Here is a 20722-nt window from a genome sequence, read left to right as displayed (position 1 = left end):
GAGGATCCGACACACCTAATGATATTTTTGAAGAGTCGAGTAACATAGCTTTCAACACTTATAATTGTAACAGGAGTAATATAATTACATCATATCATGGCTTCAACAATACCACATCTTAGTATATTTGTACATTTCGTTTGAATATTTCTTAGTACATCTTTAAGGGTGCAAATTAGTAGATGATCTTGTAGTGAGAGAAGGCCTCATTTGCACAATCTGCTCTTCGTCAACACCAATTTTCTTGGCAGAAAATCCAGCTTCAAAGAAGCGTTTTACGGCGTCTTCCATATAAGCTTTCCCTTCTCTTACAGTCATTTTCTTGCCTATCTTTTCTGGGTAACTTGTTAGGAGATGATCACCTTTTAGAACCGCCGCGAGTTGCACTAATTCTTGTTGGAATTCACTTATGTTTGCATCTTCATTTGCTTCTGCCTTTCTGATCTTTGTTGGAGTTGGAAGTTTCTCTGTGGAAAAACACAAAGTTAGGTTATATAATGTTGAGGAACCAAGATTTTGTTATAAGACAAAGGCAAAGGTTATATGGAAGGTGCTTTGGAAAGGGCAACCGAGTAAGGAAGCTACTCGGGAGACTGAGTCAGATATGCGGAGCAGCTATTCACTCCTTTTTAACAGTCCCGTCCAGGATAGGCAATCATTAACAGACGGAATGTGCAATAAATTTTGAACCCCATTGACATTATACGAAGATCTTCTCTTATGTAAGGAGATTCAACAATTTATATATAAGTAAACATATTTGCTTGCACAATATGATATCCTGATGAAGGGGATTCAAGTGAAACCCCTTTTTCGTCCACCTTGTTTTACACAATGGCGGAGCCACCTTATAATAAGGGGTGTCAATTGACATCCCATCGTCCGAAAAATACACTGGATAGGTAGGTAATTTTTATTTATATACATATATACTTTATGTTGATTCCTCTTGATCTTTTCGTATGATTACTTTTACATAATTTGACACCCCTTAATGAAAATTCTAGCTCCGTTACTGATTTCATAATCGATGATTGGTGATAAGCACCTGCCCCTCTTCCCTCCTCTCAACTTAAAGTATCATACTTTGTCCGCAATAAGGTTCGAACATGTGACGTATACTTAATATACACATGATGTGCTGGCAACATACTACATCCGCCACTGAATTAAATACTTCACTTGTACAAAAACTATCTTGTTATGTTTTTTTTGTTGAAATTAAATGTCAAAGAAATATAAAGTATTTGAAGTTGAGATGACTAACCAGGGCAATCAGTTCTGGGCTCCTTCCTAATTTGTAGAATGTGTTCAAAAGTGCCAGCCCATTCATCCCTTTTAGTAAGAAAAGGTGATGGCAAATCAAATATCTTCTTCACCGTCGCCGGAATCGATGAATGTTCATATTCCGACGTCGGAAACGGCGATCCATTAGGATCATGAACAACTGCAAAACAAAATCAAAAATAGATAATGTCATTTCAATATTCAATAAATTGCTTAGTTTTGTTTCTAATAACACAAGTTTTTACTATTGTTAAAATGTCGAATATACTTGTTCCGTTTTGACAAGACATTATAAATTCCACCTCCCTTAATCAAGTTTAAATGTTTGGATGAAAGTCGGGTAATAGGGGAGCGTGATGTCAAAACGGAACAAGTACAAGTGTCATTTGACTATTCAGCCTTATGAAAATTACAAGTAACTAATGAATATGCAAATCATACCCCCCTCCTCATCAATACAAATCGTAAACTTTATGCTAATGACAAGAAAAAGGAAGAAAAGGTAGAAATTATAACTCCCTTCAATGGAAATCATAAGCCTAGAGGAAAAAAACTAGTATTACCCTATACATATACAGACTACGTATATAAAATTTACACTAAATGCAAAAGTCAACCCTTTCAAGTAATAAAATCTTATGTATTTTTCATAAAAGAGTGTACTAGATTGAAAAAGTCATAATTAAAGAGGAGTAAACTAACGATTTCAAAGGAATAGTCTTTATGATTATTATTTTTATTACCATTTATTACTACGAAAAAAAGTGATTTTATTATTATCTATAGTAAAACTTTTTCTTGTTGTATTCAGAGTCGTTTTAATAAGGTAAAGAAAGAAAAGAATAATATAGCACACGCCAAAGTAACTCAATACTTGGCAGAATTTATATATTGCTACCATCATAATAAATGTAATAGATCTTAAGATCTAGAAATCTATATATTGTCAAACTCACATATAGTACATATAAGAATTGTGTATATATTGTTAGGTTATAGCAACGTAAATTAATAAATTATGACATTAAAAGAAATTGATTGGACAAGAAAATTAAGATGATTTAAAAATAAATAAAAAGATTATTCGAGGCAAAAAAGGAGTGTCCTTCTCGTGTGAAAAAGACCACTTTTGCACATATCTTTTTCAAACAAATTCAGTAAACTCATCTGTATATTCACATGTTACATCATATAAAAGTGGGATGGATGGGCAGCAATTAGTTTAGATTTAAAAGCAATTCACACCGTTAATAAAAGTTGTTGTGAAATGAGGGATCCAACAAGTGAGATGTGACTTGTTGACACATAGATAAGCATTCACTTGTCAACAACAAATTCAATTATTAAGTATAAATCGTGTTCGAGTCAATTTGTATGTCCCTCCATTAATTTCACAAAATATTTGCTACCAACACAAGTATTGTGAAACTCTGTCAGTCAAAGCTTAGACAAATGAGAAGAAATCATTTAGCGTTTTTGTCTTCGTTGGGCCTCGAATATGCGATCTCGTGGTTCTTAACCCACTTCATTGACCACTAGATCATACTCTTAAGTACGTTAGAGAATAATTTTTATATATCAGTAGGGGCGAAGTCACATGTCTTAAAAGGTGGTCAATTGACTATTGTTCGTCATTGCGTATATAAGTAAAATATTAGGTTTTGAAGGCATATAATATATTTTGAACACCCTTTGTCTGAGAAATTTTTTTAATTCTTTCAAATTTGAACACCCTTAAAAAAAATTCTTGACTTCATATATATATATCGGGTCTTTCAAAAATTAACTAAAGCTAACAACCTATAAAAGGTGGAATCAATAACTTAAAATAAGTAGGTTAAAGGTGAAAATGCAATTATTATATTAAAAAGTTTCGTACTGTATATTAATTCTTCAATTATTCAAGGTACTTACATGATAGATGCAAATGGGAACTAAGTGACTTCAAATGTCATGCAATTCGGCGGTATTATGCACTTTTGACCAATTATTCTCTTTTTTCGTGGAAATTATTCGATCTAATTGTCGTCTGTTTTAGTGCTTATATTTTATTTGAAGCAATGGGATCTAAAAGTTCAAAATTATTTACTCTCATTTGCATTAGATTTTAAAAGAAAGCATTCAGAATTAGTTTTATAAACAATAAGCCCACCCTTTAAAAGGATTCAAAAGTCAAAACAATTCTTAAGTCGGCAGTACTTGAAATCACTATAAATTATATTTGAATCTAGTGCATGCGACAATTATTTTAATTTATTATACTTAAGTGATAAATGTTATTAAAAAAATACATATCCTGCGCTTATTTTTTTTTTTATAGATAATATACTCCCTTAGCGAATCTAGCTCAATATCTATCAATTAAGCTAAACAGAGTAGCAAAGTGAAATTGGTTTACAACATTTTTACTATTTGGGTGTCAAACTATTTGTCTTTCACAAGATTTATTTTCAAAGAATTTTAAGAATGAAAATTATGATATATATCTTTATGTAATTTTTTTAGTTTAGTTTGACTCAACATAAATTTTAAGGACATAATAAAAATTTTGAACCTTATGATCTTACACTAAAGGTATGTATACCGGAAATTACTCTTTGAGTATGTAATATTAACCATATGTGTCATGTCATTCCTATAAGAGAATGTTATTAAGAATATAACAAAAATATTGAAATTAAAAATTTACTAGATGATGTTAATTTTTTTAATAGTTTACAAGTGAAAGTAAGACACATAAATTAAAAGTAACAGAGTATCTTATTTAGAAAACGGATTCTCATAAAAAATTAAATCCATCAATCTATGTTCTTTGAATCCTATCATTTTCTTCAGATTTAACTTATATACACAGACAACTAAAATAATATTTACACTATCCGTGTAATTTAACATTTCAAACATGTTATTTGTGTTTTTTGCTTTTTTACAAATTTCACTTATTATGAATACAATTATTTGTTGTTATCTTCTAATTCTTTTAAATTGTCAGTGCGTAAAAATTAGATGAATATATAGGAACAAGTTAAAGGTGCTCATACCTGTGCCCTTTTCAATCCAAGGAGAGATCATAATTGTAGGAACCCTAACACCCAATCTATCAAACTTGAAATCAAACGGTTCTCCTATGATTTCATCAGGGTTAGGGACCCCACTGACAGGTATAGGGACGTGATCAAAGAACCCTCCGTGCTCGTCGTACGTGATCACGAGAAGGGTTTGGTTCCACTGTGGGCTCGCCCTTAGGGTTTCGTACACCTCCTTCACAAACATCTGTCCTTGATATACATCATGCGATGGATGATCATCGTTCGCTGGCTGTAGCTTTGAATCCATGTACCTCTGCTCCACCACAACATACCCTAGTATTACGAGTGTCAAATTTACTTTATACAAGTTTAAATTCTATTCGCTAATGCTAAATATATATAATTATTTCTGATCATTTTGCACGCATGTCAATTAATTTACGGAACATCTGTTATTTTCCACTAGGAAAAGTATCAGATAACTTTATATATCAAGTAATCAACAGATGAAAAATATTATTAAGAAATTGTGAATTCTTTTAGATAATTTTGTTTTTATTTATTCAGTTTCTCTCTATAAAAAAAAGTAAAGTTTCTTTTAATTTGATTAGATTACTAAACAAATTCTTAAAAAATAAAAAAATAAATGACAAAATGATTTTAATTTTTTTTGTTTAAAAAAAAAAGTTTCAGTCAGGTAAGTTGAGTTATGAATTTTGTTTAACCCAAGTTAGTTCAAACCATTTGATTAAAAAAAAACTGAAAGTAAATTAATTTCGAGGTTAAATTTGATATAAGTTTATCCCATGTTTGGTTGGAATAAAATTGCGGTATAACTATTAATTATCCCGAAATTATAGTATTGGAGGGTGAGATAATAATTCCGAAATAACTAATCTCCGAATAATTAATTTTGGGATAACTCGTTTCAGAAACGAAACTTAATTGGTTAAACCTGCTTTTAAAAACTCAAAAATATAAACATAAACCGTAAATTTGACATGATCAATACCTGGCAACTTTCCTGATTTAGCATCATTTTTGAAGGTGAGATCATAGGGATGAAACTTCCCAATGTACTTGAGCTTACGCAAATTCCGGTAGAATAGAGTCGCCGGAATATTCTGGTAGTATATTCCGAAGTTAATTCCGGCATCGTCAAGGTTCTCGAAGATCGTTCTCTGCGGATAACCTTTGGCTAACAGCGACGCATTATTTGAGGTGGCGCCGTGAGATGTGGCGGAGTGAACGTAGAGCCGGTTCGGTTGAGTTGACGCCGGCACCGACGCGAACCACCGGTCGAACACCGCAAATTCCGATACAAGGGTCTTATAGGCCGCCACCTGAACAATAACTAATCTATTTAGGTTAAATTATGTTTTAACTTAAAAAAAAAAAAAAAAAACACTTACCCATACCATTAATTGTTAACCTGAATCAAATAAATAATATGTTATAAGAGATTAAATTTCACTAATAGTGTGAAAATTTTATTATATTGATAATAATCATAATATATATAACCTTAATTAGTTGTAATTTAAAAATTATATGCTGACTGCATACAAGTGTTCTACACAATCAATTTAATTTAACGGTTATAACAGAAATTTGGAAGTATAGTTGAAGTGGACTCACCAGTAAGAATAGAAGTTATATATATATATATGGCATAAAAGGAAAGTGTAACCAACATGGATTGTGGTGGGATGAATAAAATCCCTTCATCCTTAACTAGATGTCTCGGGTTAGAGACTTGAGTATGAAAAAATATCTATTAGGGAGCGTTCGCCCCCTTAAATGGGCCTTATGCGACGCAAATCCAGATATAGTTGTTAATTGTTAGTCCCGTCAATATTGCTGTATTTGTAAATAATAATTCTGGGAAATATAAGTTATCGTAATGAAACAGTAATTAATTCGAGCCCACTGAATTCACAGTGTTTCCTTAAGGAATTTAATCCCCTCTTAGTACCCAAGGTTATGGATTATTTCCTCCCAGAATAGAACGAATCACACACTGGTGTAGCGGTACTTCAAACCCCAGTGTTTCAGCGAACACAAAGTTCGGTAGCAAATCACACTTATAGTTGCTTTGTTTGAAGTTAAAACAGTGCAGAACAAAGGAGTATAAACTCAGAAATCGTATGGAAATGCTGAGAGGAAGGAGTGCAATGTATAGCCAAAGTTGAGCGTTTTCAGTTTGGCGTATCTTTCTTCAACAGCTGCTGCACATATTTATAGCAGTCAGCTTTGAAGATGAACGTCCCTCCACCCTCCATGGTGGAGCATGCACTAACTTGTTTGTGGAGCAAGCACTTGGCCATGGTGGGAAAAGATTTAGGCGGCTGCTATTGCAGTTGGTAGTCAATACACGGATTGGAACATATCCGTTACAAATGCGGATAATCTTACGTTAATATTTACTATTAACAAATAAATTTGGTCCAAAAAATTAATCAATCAATCGATCATTTGATCAAATCCAAATCCAAATCCAAATCCCAATCTCAATCCGAAGCCGAAGCCGAAGCCGAAGCCGAGCCGAGCCGAGCAGAGCGAGCGACGACGACGGCGCGAGGCTTGCTTTCTTCTTAACTCTTTAAGAGCTACAAGAAGAGCAATTATATATATACCCACCAAAAATCTTTTCCTCTTCTAATATGGGACAATGTCTCATTGTCAAGAGGGGAAAACTTAAAATTTTACTCAAAAATTTCATTTTCCCCTCAATTTCCCATTCACCCTCACTTTAAAACTATTTCATCTTAAATAACAAAAATCTCAACAATTGTTAATTGTTAGTCCCGCCAATATTGCTGTATTTGTAAATAATAATTCTGGGAAATATAAGTTATCGTAATGAAATAATAATTAATTCGAGCCCACTGAATTCACTGTGTTTCCTTAAGGAATTTAATCCCCTCCTAGTACCCAAGGTTATGGATTATTTCCTCCCAGGATAGAACGAATCATACACTGGTGTAGCGATACTTCAAACCCCAGTGTTTCAGCGAACACAAAGTTAGGTAGCAAATCACACTTACAGTTGCTTTGTTTGAAGTTAAAACAATGCAGAACAAAGGAGTAGAAACTCAGAAAATCGTATGGAAATGCTAAGAGGAAGAAGTGCAATGTATAGCCAAAGTTGAGCGTTTTCAGTTTGGTGTATCTTTCTTCAACAGCTACTGCACATATTTATAGCAGTCAGCTTTGAAGATGAACGACCCTCCACCCTCCATGGTGGAGCATGCACTAGCTTGTTTGTGGAGCAAGCACTTGGCCATGGTCGGAAGAGCATTAGGCGGCTGCTATTGCAGCTGGTGGTCAATACACGGATTGGAACATATCCGTTATAAATGCGAATAATCTTACGTTAATATTTACTATTAACAAATAAATTTGGTCCAAAAAATTAATCAATCAATCATTTGACCAAATCCAAATCCGAATCCGAATCCGAATCCGAAGCCGAAGCCGAAGCCGAAGCCGAAGCCGAGCAGAGCGAGCGACGACGACGACGGCGCGAGGCTTGCTTTCTTCTTAACTCTTTAAGAGCTACAAGAAGAGAAATTATATATATACCCACCAAAAATCTTTTCCTCTTCCAATATGGGACAATGTGTCATTGTCAAAAGGGAGAAACTTAAAATTTTACTAAAAATTTTCATTTTTCCCTCCATTTCCCATTCACCATCATTTTAAGACTATTTCATCTTAAATAACAAAAACCTCAATAATTGTTAATTGTTAGTCCCGCCAATATTGCTGTATTTGTAAATAATAATTCTGGGAAATATAAATTATCGTAATGAAACAATAATTAATTCGAGCCCACTGAATTCACTGTGTTTCCTTAAGGAATTTAATCCCCTCCTAGTACCCAAGGTTATGGATTATTTCCTCCCAGGATAGAACGAATCATACACTGGTGTAGCGGTACTTCAAATCCCAGTATTTCAGCGAACACAAAGTTCGGTAGCAAATCACACTTACAGTTGCTTTGTTTGAAGTTAAAACAATGCAGAACAAAGGAGTAGAAACTCAGAAAATCGTATGGAAATGCTGAGAGGAAGGAGTGCAATGTATAGCCAAAGTTGAGCATTTTCAGTTTGGTGTATCTTTCTTCAACAGCTGCTGCACATATTTATAGCAGTCAGCTTTGAAGATGAACGACCCTCCACCATCCATGGTGGAGCATGCACTAGCTTGTTTGTGGAGCAAGCACTTGGCCATGGTGGAAAGAGCATTAGGCGGTTGCTATTGCAGCTGGTGGTCAATACACGAATTGGAACATATCTGTTATAAATGCGGATAATCTTATGTTAATATTTACTATTAACAAATAAATTTGGTCCAAAAAATTAATCAATCAATCGATCATTTGACCAAATCCAAATCTAAATCCGAAGCCGAAGCCGAGCAGAGCGAGCGACGACGACGACGACGACGCGAGGCTTGCTTTCTTCTTAACTCTTTAAGAGCTACAAGAAGAGCAATTATATATATACCCACCAAAAATCTTTTCCTCTTCCAATATGGGACAATGTCTCATTGTCAAGAGGGAAAAACTTAAAATTTTACTCAAAAATTTTATTTTTCCCTCCATTTTCCATTCACCCTCATTTTAAGACTATTTCATCTTAAATAACAAAAACCTCAACAATCCCCCACATGAATGGGGAATGGCTATATCACGGAAGTATGCATGGAAAAATTGTGTGATATGGAAAAACTGTGTGATTTGCAAGCAAGGATTAATCGCATCTGGATAAGTAGGTTTCCCTTTGAACTTTCCGTAGTGAGCTTATGTCGGATATACTCGGTCAATCGGTAGATTTGATATCTTTGAACCGTCGATCTTTGGTGTATACCTAGACAAACATAAGTCACACAATCAATCCTTAACCGTCTTTGGTTCTCATTGTTGTGTTCGTTTCAGCCATGAACACCGTCTGGTTTCATAAGTGCGTAGAGAACTGGCCTTACAAAGTTCTCTTTGAAGCGGCTAGCACTTCACACTTACATAGGTGATTCCTAAACGTGTCATCCTGTAGATACACTATTTGATATACCCCGTATCAAATTTAGAAATCATTAAAAAGCCTTAATGTTTTATCCTTGGTACTGAATATTGTCTCATCACGAGAACGGACTAAAATTTTATTTGACAATGTTGAACTGTCATTAATGACTTTGTTTGATCTCCTTGAACCTAGATCTTGGGATCTCCAGTCTTCTAGGTAGAGTTACTGCCACAATGACTTGTTCTCGACCATAGCCCCATTCCACTTGATGATTTCTCAACTACCTCTCTAGTTAGGTCTTTTGTACGTGGATCCGACACATTATCACTTAACTTTACATAGTCAATCGTGATAATTCCTCTAGAGAGTGATTGCCTAACAGTTTTATGTATTCGTCGTATATGACGAGATTTACCGTTATACATAACGCTCCCAGCCCTTTCAATTGCCACTTGACTATCACAATGTATGCATATTGGTGCCAACGGTTTGGGCCAAAATGGAATGTCTTCCAAGAAATTTCAGAGTCATTCAACTTCTTCACCGGCTTTATCTAAGGCTATGAATTCAACCTCCATTGTAGAGCGGGCAATACATGTTTGTTTGGACGACTTCCAAGATACCGCTCCTCCACCAATAGTGAATACATATCCACTCGTGGACTTAGAATCAGTTGAACCGGTGATCCAATTTGCATCACAGTATCCCACAATCACCGCAGGGAATTTATTGTAGTGCAAGTCAAAGTTCTGGGTATGTTTTAAATATCCCAAAACTCGTTTCATTGCCATCCAATGAGATTGGCATGGATTGCTCGTATATTGACTCAGTTTACTTATAGCACAAGCTATATCTGGTCGTGTACAATTCATGATATACATTAAGCATCCCAATACACGAGCATAATCCAATTGTGATATGCTTTGGCCTTTATTCTTTGCTAATGCAAGATTCATATCAATTGGAGTCTTTGCAACTTTAAAGCTCAAGTTCTTGAATTTTTCAAGTACTGTCTTAATATAATGAGATTGTGACAATGCCAGACCTTGAGGAGTCTTATGGATCTTAATTCCCAGAATTAAATCAGCAACTCCCAAGTTTTTCTTATCAAACTTGCTATTGAACATATGCTTAGTAGCATTTATGTTGGCAATGTCATTACTCATTATCAGCATATCATCCACATATAGGCAAACAATGACTATGTGATTTGGAACATTTTTAATGTACACACATTTATCACATTCATTTATCTTAAAACCATTTGACAACATTGTTTGGTCAAATTTCGCATGCCATTGTTTGGGTGCTTGTTTTAGTCCGTAAAGAGACTTAACAAGTCTACATACCTTCTTTTCTTTACCTGGAACCACAAACCCTTCAGGTTTTTCCATGTAAATTTCTTCCTCCAACTCTCCATTTAAGAAGGCCGTCTTAACATCCATTTGATGAATTTCAAGACCATACACTGCAGCTAATGCTACTAACATCCGTATGGACATAATTCTTGTAACTGGAGAGTATGTATCAAAGTAGTCTAGACCTTCTCGTTGTCTATACCCTTTGACTACGAGTCTTGCCTTGAATTTATCAATAGTTCCATCATCTTTGATTTTTCTCTTAAAAACCCATTTAGAACCTAAAGGTTTATATCCAGGAGGAAGATCAACCAATTCCCATGTATGGTTGTTCAATATGGATTCTATTTCACTATTGACTGCCTCTTTCCAAAACAATGATTCGGAAGAAGTCATAGCTTCTTTAAATGTTTGAGGCTCATTCTCCAATAAGAAAGTCACAAAATCTGGTCCAAATGAAGTAGACGTTCTTTGACGTTTACTACGTCTTGGATCCTCCTGATTACATATACTTTCTTTTGTTTCTTCCCGAGGTCGTTTAGATCCTTCACCAAACGACTCACATTCCTTTTTTATACGGATATATATTTTCAAAGAGCTCAGCATTATCTGATTCTATAACCGTATTATTATGAATGTCGGGATTTTCTGATTTATGAACCAGAAATCGATATGCTTTACTATTTGTCGCATATCCTATGAAAACACAATCAACGGTTTTCGGTCCTATCTTTACCCTTTTGGGTTTAGGAACTTGCACTTTTGCCAAACACCCCCACACTTTAAAATAATTCAAGTTGGGCTTCCTTCCTTTCCATTTTTCATATGGAATGGATTGTGTTTTGCTATGGGGCACTCGATTTAATATTCGATTAGCCGTAAGAATGGCTTCCCCCCACAAGTTCTGTGGCAAACTAGAACTTATCAACAACGCGTTCATCATCTCCTTTAATGTGCGATTCTTTCTTTTCGCAATCCCATTAGATTGGGGCGTGTAAGGGGCTGTTGTTTGATGAATAATTCCATATTCTAAACATATTTATTCAAAAGGAGATTCATATTCACCACCCCTATCACTTCTTATCATTTTTACTTTCTTGTTAAGTTGCATTTCAACTTCATTTTTGTATTGCCTGAATGCGTTTATTGCTTCATCTTTACTATTCAATAAGTAAACATAGCAATATCGAGTACCATCGTCAATAAAAGTTATGAAATACTTCTTTCCACCGCGAGATAGTATTGACTTCATGTCACAAATATTTGTGTGAATTAAGTCTAAAGGATTTGAATTCCTTTCAACTGACTTATAAGGATGTTTAACATACTTAGATTCCACACATGTTTGACATTTTGATTTTTCGCATTCAAACTTAGGCAGTACTTTCAAGTTAATCATTTTCCGCAAGGTTTTATAATTGACATGACCCAAACGTACATGCCATAAATCATATGACTCAAGTAAGTAAGAAGAAGCTGAAATATTATTATTGTTTTCCACAACCATTACATTTAGATTGAAAAGGCCCTCGGTGAGGTAACCTTTTCCTACAAATATTTTATTCTTACTTATGACAACCTTGTCGGATACAAAAACGCACTTAAAACCGTGCTTAACAAGAAGTCCAGTAGAGACTAAATTCTTTCTCATTTCGGGAACATGAATGACATTGTTCAAAGTCATGACCTTGCCAGAAGTCATTTTCAGAAATATCTTCCCATATCCTTCAACTTTTGTTGTTGAAGCATTTCCCATATAAACTGTATCTCCGGGTCTAGTAGGAGCATAAGTAGCAAAAGCTTCTCTAACTGCACAAACATGGCGAGTGGCTCCAGAATCAAACCACCACTGTTTAGGATTTCCCACCAAGTTACATTCAGAAAGCATGGCACACAAGTTATCAACATCATCATGCTTTACTACCATGTTTGCTTGACCCCTTTTCTTGTCTTTCTTCGGAGCACGACACTCCGTAGATTTGTGTTCGATTTTCCCACAGTTGTAGCAGTTTCCACTGAACCGCTTCTTGCTTGGGTTGTATTTCGGAACAGAAGCCTTCTTCCTCTTTTTGTTATCTTCAACAATATTTGCTCCCATTATTGTTGAATTTCCACGGCCTCTGTTGGGTCTTTGAAACAGTTCAGATCATTTTAATAATAATAAGTTTGATCTCCTTTCAGTAGCTTTATTGTCCTCTTCGATTCTCAACCGAACAATGAGATCTTCAAGGGATATTTCCTTTCGTTTGTGTTTCAAATAATTTTTGAAGTCCTTCCACAATGGAGGCAACTTCTCAATCATTGCTGCTACTTGGAATGCTTCATTGATGACAAGACCTTCAGCAAGTAGATCATGAATAATCACTTGCAATTACTGGACTTGGGTAATAACAGACTTGCTATCTGCCATTTTGTAGTCCAAAAATTTTGTGGCAACGAATTTCTTCATCCCGGCATCTTCAGTTTTATATTTCTTTTCAAGCGCATTCCACAATTCTTTTGACGTCTCCACACCACTGTATACATTATACAGATTATTATCCAGTCCGCTAAGAATATAATTCTTGCATAAAAAATCAGAATGCTTCCACGCTTCAATCACAATAAAGCATTCATTCTCTGGAGTTTTATCTGGCAGATCAGGAACATCTTCCTTGATGAACTTCTGTTGACATAACGTAGTTAAGTAGAAGAACATCTTCTGCTGCCAGCGCTTGAAATCAATCCCGGAAAATTTTCTGGGTTTTTCTGCCGGTGCCAACGCCGGTGTTCGGCTTGTCGATGCGTTGGCAGTCACCGTCGGAACAACTTGGTTTTCGCTTTCAGTCGTCATTTTTTTCTGTAAAAGAATGACACAAACAAACGTTTTCAAACTGGAGATTTAAATCTATGTGATTTTTACTCCAGTTTGAAAACATTTATTAAACGTTTGTTTGTGTCATTCTTTTACAGAAAAAAATAATGACTGAAAGCGAAAACCAAGTTGTTTCGACGGTGACTGCCAACGCATCGACAAGCCGAACACCGGCGTTGGCACCGGCAGAAAAACCCAGAAAATTATCCGGGATTGATTTCAAGCACTGGCAGCAGAAGATGTTCTCCTACTTAACTATATTATGTCTACAGAAGTTCATCAAGGAAGATGTTCCTGATCTGCCAGATAAAACTCCAGAGAATGAACGCTTTGTCGTGATTGAAGCGTGGAAGTATTCTGATTTTTTATGCAAGAATTGTATTCTTAGCGGACTGGATGATAATCTGTATAATGTATACATTGGCGTGGAGACGTCAAAAGAATTGTGGAATGCGCTTGAAAAGAAATATAAAACTGAAGATGCCGGGATGAAGAAATTCGTTGCCGCAAAATTTTTGGACTACAAAATGGCAGATAGCAAGTCTGTTATTACCCAAGTCTAGGAATTGCAAGTGATTATTCATGATCTACTTGCTAAAGGTCTTGTCATCAATGAAGCATTCCAAGTAGCAGCAATGATTAAGAAGTTGCCTCCGTTGTGGAAGGACTTCAAAAATTATTTGAAACACAAACGAAAGGAAATGTCCCTTGAAGATCTCATTGTTCGGTTGAGAATCGAAGAGGACAATAAAGCTGCTGAAAGGAGAGGCCGTGGAAATTCAACAATAATGGGAGCAAATATTGTTGAAGATAACAAAAAGAGGAAGAAGGCTTCTGTTTCGAAATACAACCCAAGCAAGAAGCGGTTAAGTGGAAACTGCTACAACTGTGAAAAAATCAGACACAAATTTACGGAGTGTCGTGCTCCCAAAAATGACAAAAAAAAGGGTCAAGCAAACATGGTAGTAAAGCATGATGATGTTGATAACTTGTGTGCCATGCTTTCTGAATGTAACTTGGTGGAAAATCCTAAACAGTGGTGGTTTAATTCTGGAGCCACTCGCCATGTTTGTGCAGTTAGAGAAGCTTTTGCTACTTATGCTCCTGCTGGACCCGGAGAGACAGTTTATATGGAAAATACTTCAATAGCAAAAGTTGAAGGATATGGGAAGATATTTCTGAAAATGACTTCTGGCAAGGTCATGACTTTGAACAATGTTCTTCATGTTCCCGAAATGAGAAAGAATTTAGTCTCTACTGGACTTCTTGTTAAGCACGGTTTTAAGTGCATTTTTGTGTCCGACAAGGTTTTCATAAGTAAGAATAAAATATTTGTAGGAAAAGGTTACCTCACCGAGGGCCTTTTCAATCTAAATGTAATGGTTGTGGAAAACAATAATAATATTTCAGCTTCTTCTTACTTATTTGAGTCAAATGATTTATGGCATGTACATTTGGGTCATGTCAATTATAAAACCTTGCGAAAAATGATTAACTTGAAAGTACTGCCTAAGTTTGAATGTGAAAAATCAAAATGTCAAACATGTGTGGAATCTAAGTATGTTAAACATCCTTATAAGTTAGTTGAAAGGAATTCAAATCATTTAGACTTAATTCACACAGATATTTGTGACATGAAGTCAATACCATCTCACGGTGGAAAAAAGTATTTCATAACTTTTATTGATGATAGTACTCGATATTGCTATGTTTACTTACTGAATAGTAAAGATGAAGCAATAAACGCATTCAGGCAATACAAAAATGAAGTTGAAACGCAACTTAACAAGAAAGTAAAAATGATAAGAAGTGATAGGGGTGGTGAATATGAATCTCCTTTTGAAGAAATATGTTTAGAATATGGAATTATTCATCAAACAACAGCCCCTTACACGTCCCAATCTAATGGGATTGCGGAAAGAAAGAATTGCACATTAAAGAAGATGATGAACGCGTTGTTGATAAGTTCTGATTTCCCACAGAACTTGTGGGGGGAAGCCATTCTTACAGCTAATTGAATATTAAATCGAGTGCCCTATAGCAAAACACAATCCATTCCATATGAAAAATGAAAAGGAAGGAAACCCAACTTGAATTATTTTAAAGTGTGGGGGTGTTTGGCAAAAGTGCAAGTTCCTAAACCCAAAAGGGTAAAGATAGGACCGAAAACCGTTAATTGTGTTTTCATAGGATATGCGACAAATAGTAAAGCATATCGATTTCTGGTTCATAAATCAGAAAATTCCGACATTCATAATAATACGGTTATAGAATCAGATAATGCTGAGCTCTTTGAAAATATATATCCGTATAAAAAGGAATGTGAGTCGTTTGGTGAAGGATCTAAACGACCTCGGGAAGAAACAAAAGAAAGTATATGTAATCAGGAGGATCCAAGACGTAGTAAACGTCAAAGAACGTCTACTTCATTTGGACCAGATTTGTGACTTTCTTATTGGAGAATGAGCCTCAAACATTTAAAGAAGCTATGACTTCTTCCGAATCATTGTTTTGGAAAGAGGCAGTCAATAGTGAAATAGAATTCATATTGAACAACCATACATGGGAATTAGTTGATCTTCCTCCTAGAAATAAACCTTTGGGTTCTAAATAGATTTTTAAGAGAAAAATCAAAGATGATGGAACTATTGATAAATTCAAGGCAAGACTCGTAGTCAAAGGGTATAGACAACGAGAAGGTCTAGACTACTTTGATACATACTCTCCAGTTACAAGAATTACGTCCATAAGGATGTTAGTAGTATTAGCTGCAGTGTATGGTCTTGAAATTCATCAAATGGATGTTAAGACGGCCTTCTTAAATGGAGAGTTGGAGGAAGAAATTAAATGGAATAACCTGAAGGGTTTGTGGTTCCAGGTAAAAAAAAGAAGGTATGTAGACTTGTTAAGTCTCTTTACGGACTAAAACAAGCACCCAAATAATGACATGCGAAATTTGACCAAACAATGTTGTCAAATAGTTTTAAGACAAATAAATATGATAAATGTGTGTACATTAAAAATGTTCCAAATCACATAGTCATTGTTTGCCTATATGTGGATGATATGCTGATAATGAGTAATGACATTGCCAACATAAATGCTACTAAGCGTATGCTCAATAGCAAGTTTGATATGAAAAACTTGGGAGTTGCTGATTTAATTCTGGGAATTAAGATCCATAAGACTCCTCAAGGTCTGGCATTGTCACAATCTCATTATATTAAGACAGTACTTGAAAAATTCAAGCACTTGAGCTTACAAGTTGCAAAGACTCCAATTGACGTGAATCTTGCATTAGCAAAGAATAAAGGCCAAAGCATATCACAATTGGATTATGCTCGTGTGTTGGGATGCTTAATGTATATCATGAATTGTACACAACCAGATATAGCTTGTGCTATAAGTAAACTGAGTCAATATACGAGCAATCCAAGCCAATCTCATTGGATGGCAATGAAACGAGTTTTGGGATATTTAGAACATACCCAAAACTTTGACTTGCACTACAGTAAATTCCCTGCGGTGATTGAGGGATACTGTGATGCAAATTGGATCACCGGTTCAACTGATTCTAAGTCCACGAATGGATATGTATTCACTATTGGTGGAGGAGCGGTATCTTGGAAGTCGTCCAAACAAACATGTATTGCCCGCTCTACAATGGAGGCTGAATTCATAGCCTTAGATAAAGCCGGTGAAGAAGTTGAATGGCTCCGGAATTTCTTGGAAGACATTCCATTTTGGCCCAAACCATTGGCACCAATATGCATACATTGTGATAGTCAAGCGGCAATTGGAAGGGCTGGGAGCGTTATGTATAACGGTAAATCTCGTCATATACGACGAAGACATAAAACCGTTAGGCAATTACTCTCTAGAGGAATTATCATGATTGACTATGTAAAGTCAAGTGATAATGTGTCGGATCCACTTACAAAAGGCCTAACTAGAGAGGTAGTTGAGAAATCATCAAGGGGAATGGGGCTATGGCTCAGAACAAGTCATTGTGGCAGTAACTCTACCTAGAAGACTGGAGATCCCAAGATCTAGGTTCAAGGAGATCAAACAAAGTCATTAATGACGGTTCAACATTATCAAATAAAATTTTAGTCTGTTCTCGTGATGAGACAATATTCAGTACCAAGGATAAAGCATTAAGGCTTTTTAATAATTTCTAAATTTGATACGGGGTATATCAAATAGTGTATCTATAGGATGACACGTTTAGGAATCACCTATGTAAGTGTGAAATGTTAGCCGCTTCAAGGAGAACTTTGTAAGGCCAGTTCTCTACGCACTTATGAAACCAGGCGGTGTTCATGGCTGAAACGAACACAACAATGAGAACCAAAGACGGTTAAGGGTTGATTGTGTGACTTATGTTTGTCTAGGTATACACCAAAGATCGACGATTCAAAGATATCAAATCTACCGATTGACCGAGTATATCCGACATAAGTTCACTACGGAAAGTTCAAAGGGAAACCTACTTATCCAGATGCGATTAATCCTTACTTGCAAATCACACAGCTTTTCCATGCATACTTCCGTGATATAGCCATTCCCCATTCATGTGGGGGATTGTTGAGGTTTTTTTGTTATTTAAGATGAAATAGTCTTAAAATGAGGGTGAATGAGAAATGGAGGAAAAAATAAAATTTTTGAGTAAAAATTTTAAGTTTCCCCCTCTTGACAATGAGACATTGTCCCATATTGGAAGAGGAAAAGATTTTTGGTGGGTATATATATAATTGCTCTTCTTGTAGCTCTTAAAGAGTTAAGAAGAAAGCAAGTTTCGTGCCGTCGTCGTCGATCGCTCTGCTCGGCTCGGGTTCGGATTCGGATTCGGATTCGGATTTGGTCAAATGATAACGGACACCGGGAGAGTAAACCAACCGAAAAAAAAGAGAGGAAGGTGTCCATATCCGATGAAAACTTGAAATAAAAATAGGCAAATCTAATATTACTATTTAATGTCTCGTAATTAGTTATAGGAAGGCAATACAAAAACAACTATTTGTTACGTATAGTAGCTACCAGCTACTCATTATTAGACTCAATAAATTGGAAAGAAGAAAAAGATATTATATACGTCAAATCCTAGAGAATGTGTTCATATCTACCTAAACTTTTAGAAAATTCTTTTCCACAACATTTGAAAATTATACCAAATCAAATCATTTTTAACCTTAAAATTCACATATCATTGATTATATACATATCACTTAATTGTAACTAAGAGATAAAAAGTTTATATACAGAATACATGTCCCGCATTCATCAGTTTGAAAGAGACATCGGATGCTGATAAATTATTATTATTTATTTATTTATTTCAAAATTTTGCTCCCTTCCTTCAGAATACAAGAGCTAATGTACCTATTTTCGGGGTGAACTTAAACATGTTATTTTCTTATTTTCTTTTAAATGTTACAAAAATACTTCTTTAAATTACAAATGTAGTTAAAACTATTTTGAAATATATTAAAATTTTAGAAAAAGTCCATTTATCTCCTCAAATAGTAAGACTCAACTTTCTCATACCAAAACATTAAATATTTAATGAAGCTTTCCTCTCCTTTGTTTTTCCCTCCCTATTTTGCACTTGGTTTAATTTATTTATCCAAAAATTAAGAAAAGATAAAAAAAAAAAAATTATAAGAATAATATAGGAGTAACAGTAACAATAATAGTAATTACCATATCAGGCTGGAATCCGTTCATGACTTGTTCAGGCATATTAGAATCCATAGAAAGAGCTTGTTGAGCAAATCCATTCATAGGTGCTGGATTTTTCGAACTGTCATTTGACCCAAATATCTGTTCACGTATTGCTTGAAATGAATGTCCTGGATCAGGATCAACATAATGAGACTGATCACCAAATAAAATCCGAAGAGCTTTCGGATCCGTTGTCGAAATCGGGTTAGATTCGGACCCGTCGACGCCATTGATTTCCGGGTTGAGCTTTTTCATCCACCCTAACATGTGGTCGAATGACCTGTTCTCCATTACGAGAATCACTACTGTTTTTATTGGGCTGTCAGCGACAGCCCAATTATAGTGATGATTTCCTATTAGAATTAGAAAAATTAATAGTTCGACGATGTTCGTCGGACTATTAATATTTTTGGATGACATTGTGATGGTAGAGTATTTTTTTTTTCTTTTGCAGTGGTTGTTAGTATGGTCCGTGAACTGACTGAAAGTTGGAATTTATAGAGTTGTGGGCAAGTAGTGGAGTGTTGGGTGGTGAGAATTGGATACTTCTATATTTTGTATGTATATGTTTTGTTGCTTTGTTGGTTGGGAATGGAAAATATCTTCTTTAATAAATGCTTTTATATTTAGATGCAATGCTACATTATGTCAAAGTGCTAAACTTTAGCATATGATGTAGAAGGCTGTAGTAAATTAAAATATACTCTTTTATTCTTAATTAGAGGTTTCAGTTTGAGTTCTAGGTACGAAATTATCTTTGTTAAAGAACATTTTATATTCCAATGTAGGATTTTTCCATAAGAAAAAGGTAGTCAGTGCAAAAAGTATCTCGCATTTACACAGGATTCAGAGAAGAGCCGTGCCTCAAGGGGTGTGATGCAGACAACCTACTCTAACGGAAGCATTAGTGGCTGCTTCCACGGTTCAAATCCGTGACTTATAGATCACACAGAGAAAAAATTAATATTTCTTCAAGGCTTCTTTCCGTAGGATTTCCCAATACAAATCAGAATATAGCCGGATGCCAATAAAAATATCAGACATAGGATGAGAAATAAAAAAAATTACCATATGAAAATGAGAAAAATTAGGTCATTGTAGAGGAAAAGGGAATGGTGTGATAATGAGGGAGGTTCTAGCTTTCCAGCAAAGAACGCGGCTGCTTTTATGGTTTTTTTACTCAAATTTTATAAAATTAAAGTTTGATACGTAAACATCATAAAATATATTTGAATGATAAAAAAATTCATAAGATAGTTACACATAAATTTTTATAATGAGCATTAAAATTCAAGATCCCCTTTGGTGATAACCTAATCTTTTAGTAAGATAAAAGATAGCAAGGCTACTGAAACACGATCTTATTCACTAATTTGAATTTTATTTACAGATGTGATGGATCATTTGTCATTTAAATTTCTATATTTACACAACTTTTTTAGC

General features: G+C 35.1%; 1 protein-coding gene across 1 annotated transcript; it reads right to left on the bottom strand.

Moving 5' to 3' along the window:
- Positions 1–22: 22 nt before the first annotated feature.
- LOC104120327 (non-specific phospholipase C2) lies at positions 23–19811 on the bottom strand. Its single transcript, XM_070192558.1, has 5 exons — positions 19259–19811; positions 5329–5659; positions 4329–4649; positions 1268–1447; positions 23–467 (listed from the first exon to the last, which is right to left on the bottom strand). The coding sequence occupies exons 1-5, from the start codon at positions 19697–19699 to the stop codon at positions 163–165; spliced, it is 1578 nt and encodes a 525-aa protein (XP_070048659.1). The 5' UTR covers positions 19700–19811; the 3' UTR covers positions 23–162.
- Positions 19812–20722: the final 911 nt, after the last annotated feature.

This window comes from Nicotiana tomentosiformis, chromosome 1 (genome assembly GCF_000390325.3).
Source record: "Nicotiana tomentosiformis chromosome 1, ASM39032v3, whole genome shotgun sequence".
Lineage (NCBI taxonomy): Eukaryota > Viridiplantae > Streptophyta > Magnoliopsida > Solanales > Solanaceae > Nicotiana > Nicotiana tomentosiformis.
Note: the sequence above shows the minus strand (reverse complement) of the source record. Positions and strands in the feature narration are given on the sequence as shown.

Excerpts from the sequence above, each read along its gene's own strand:
- LOC104120327 (XM_070192558.1), bottom strand. The coding sequence starts at position 19,699 with ATGTCATCCAAAAATATTAATAGTCCGACGAACATCGTCGAACTATTA. Across the intron at positions 5,660-19,258 it reads ACGGATTCCAGCCTGATATG|GTGGCGGCCTATAAGACCCT; the intron begins GTAATTACTATT and ends GTTATTGTTCAG. Across the intron at positions 4,650-5,328 it reads TAAATCAGGAAAGTTGCCAG|GGTATGTTGTGGTGGAGCAG; the intron begins GTATTGATCATG and ends TCGTAATACTAG.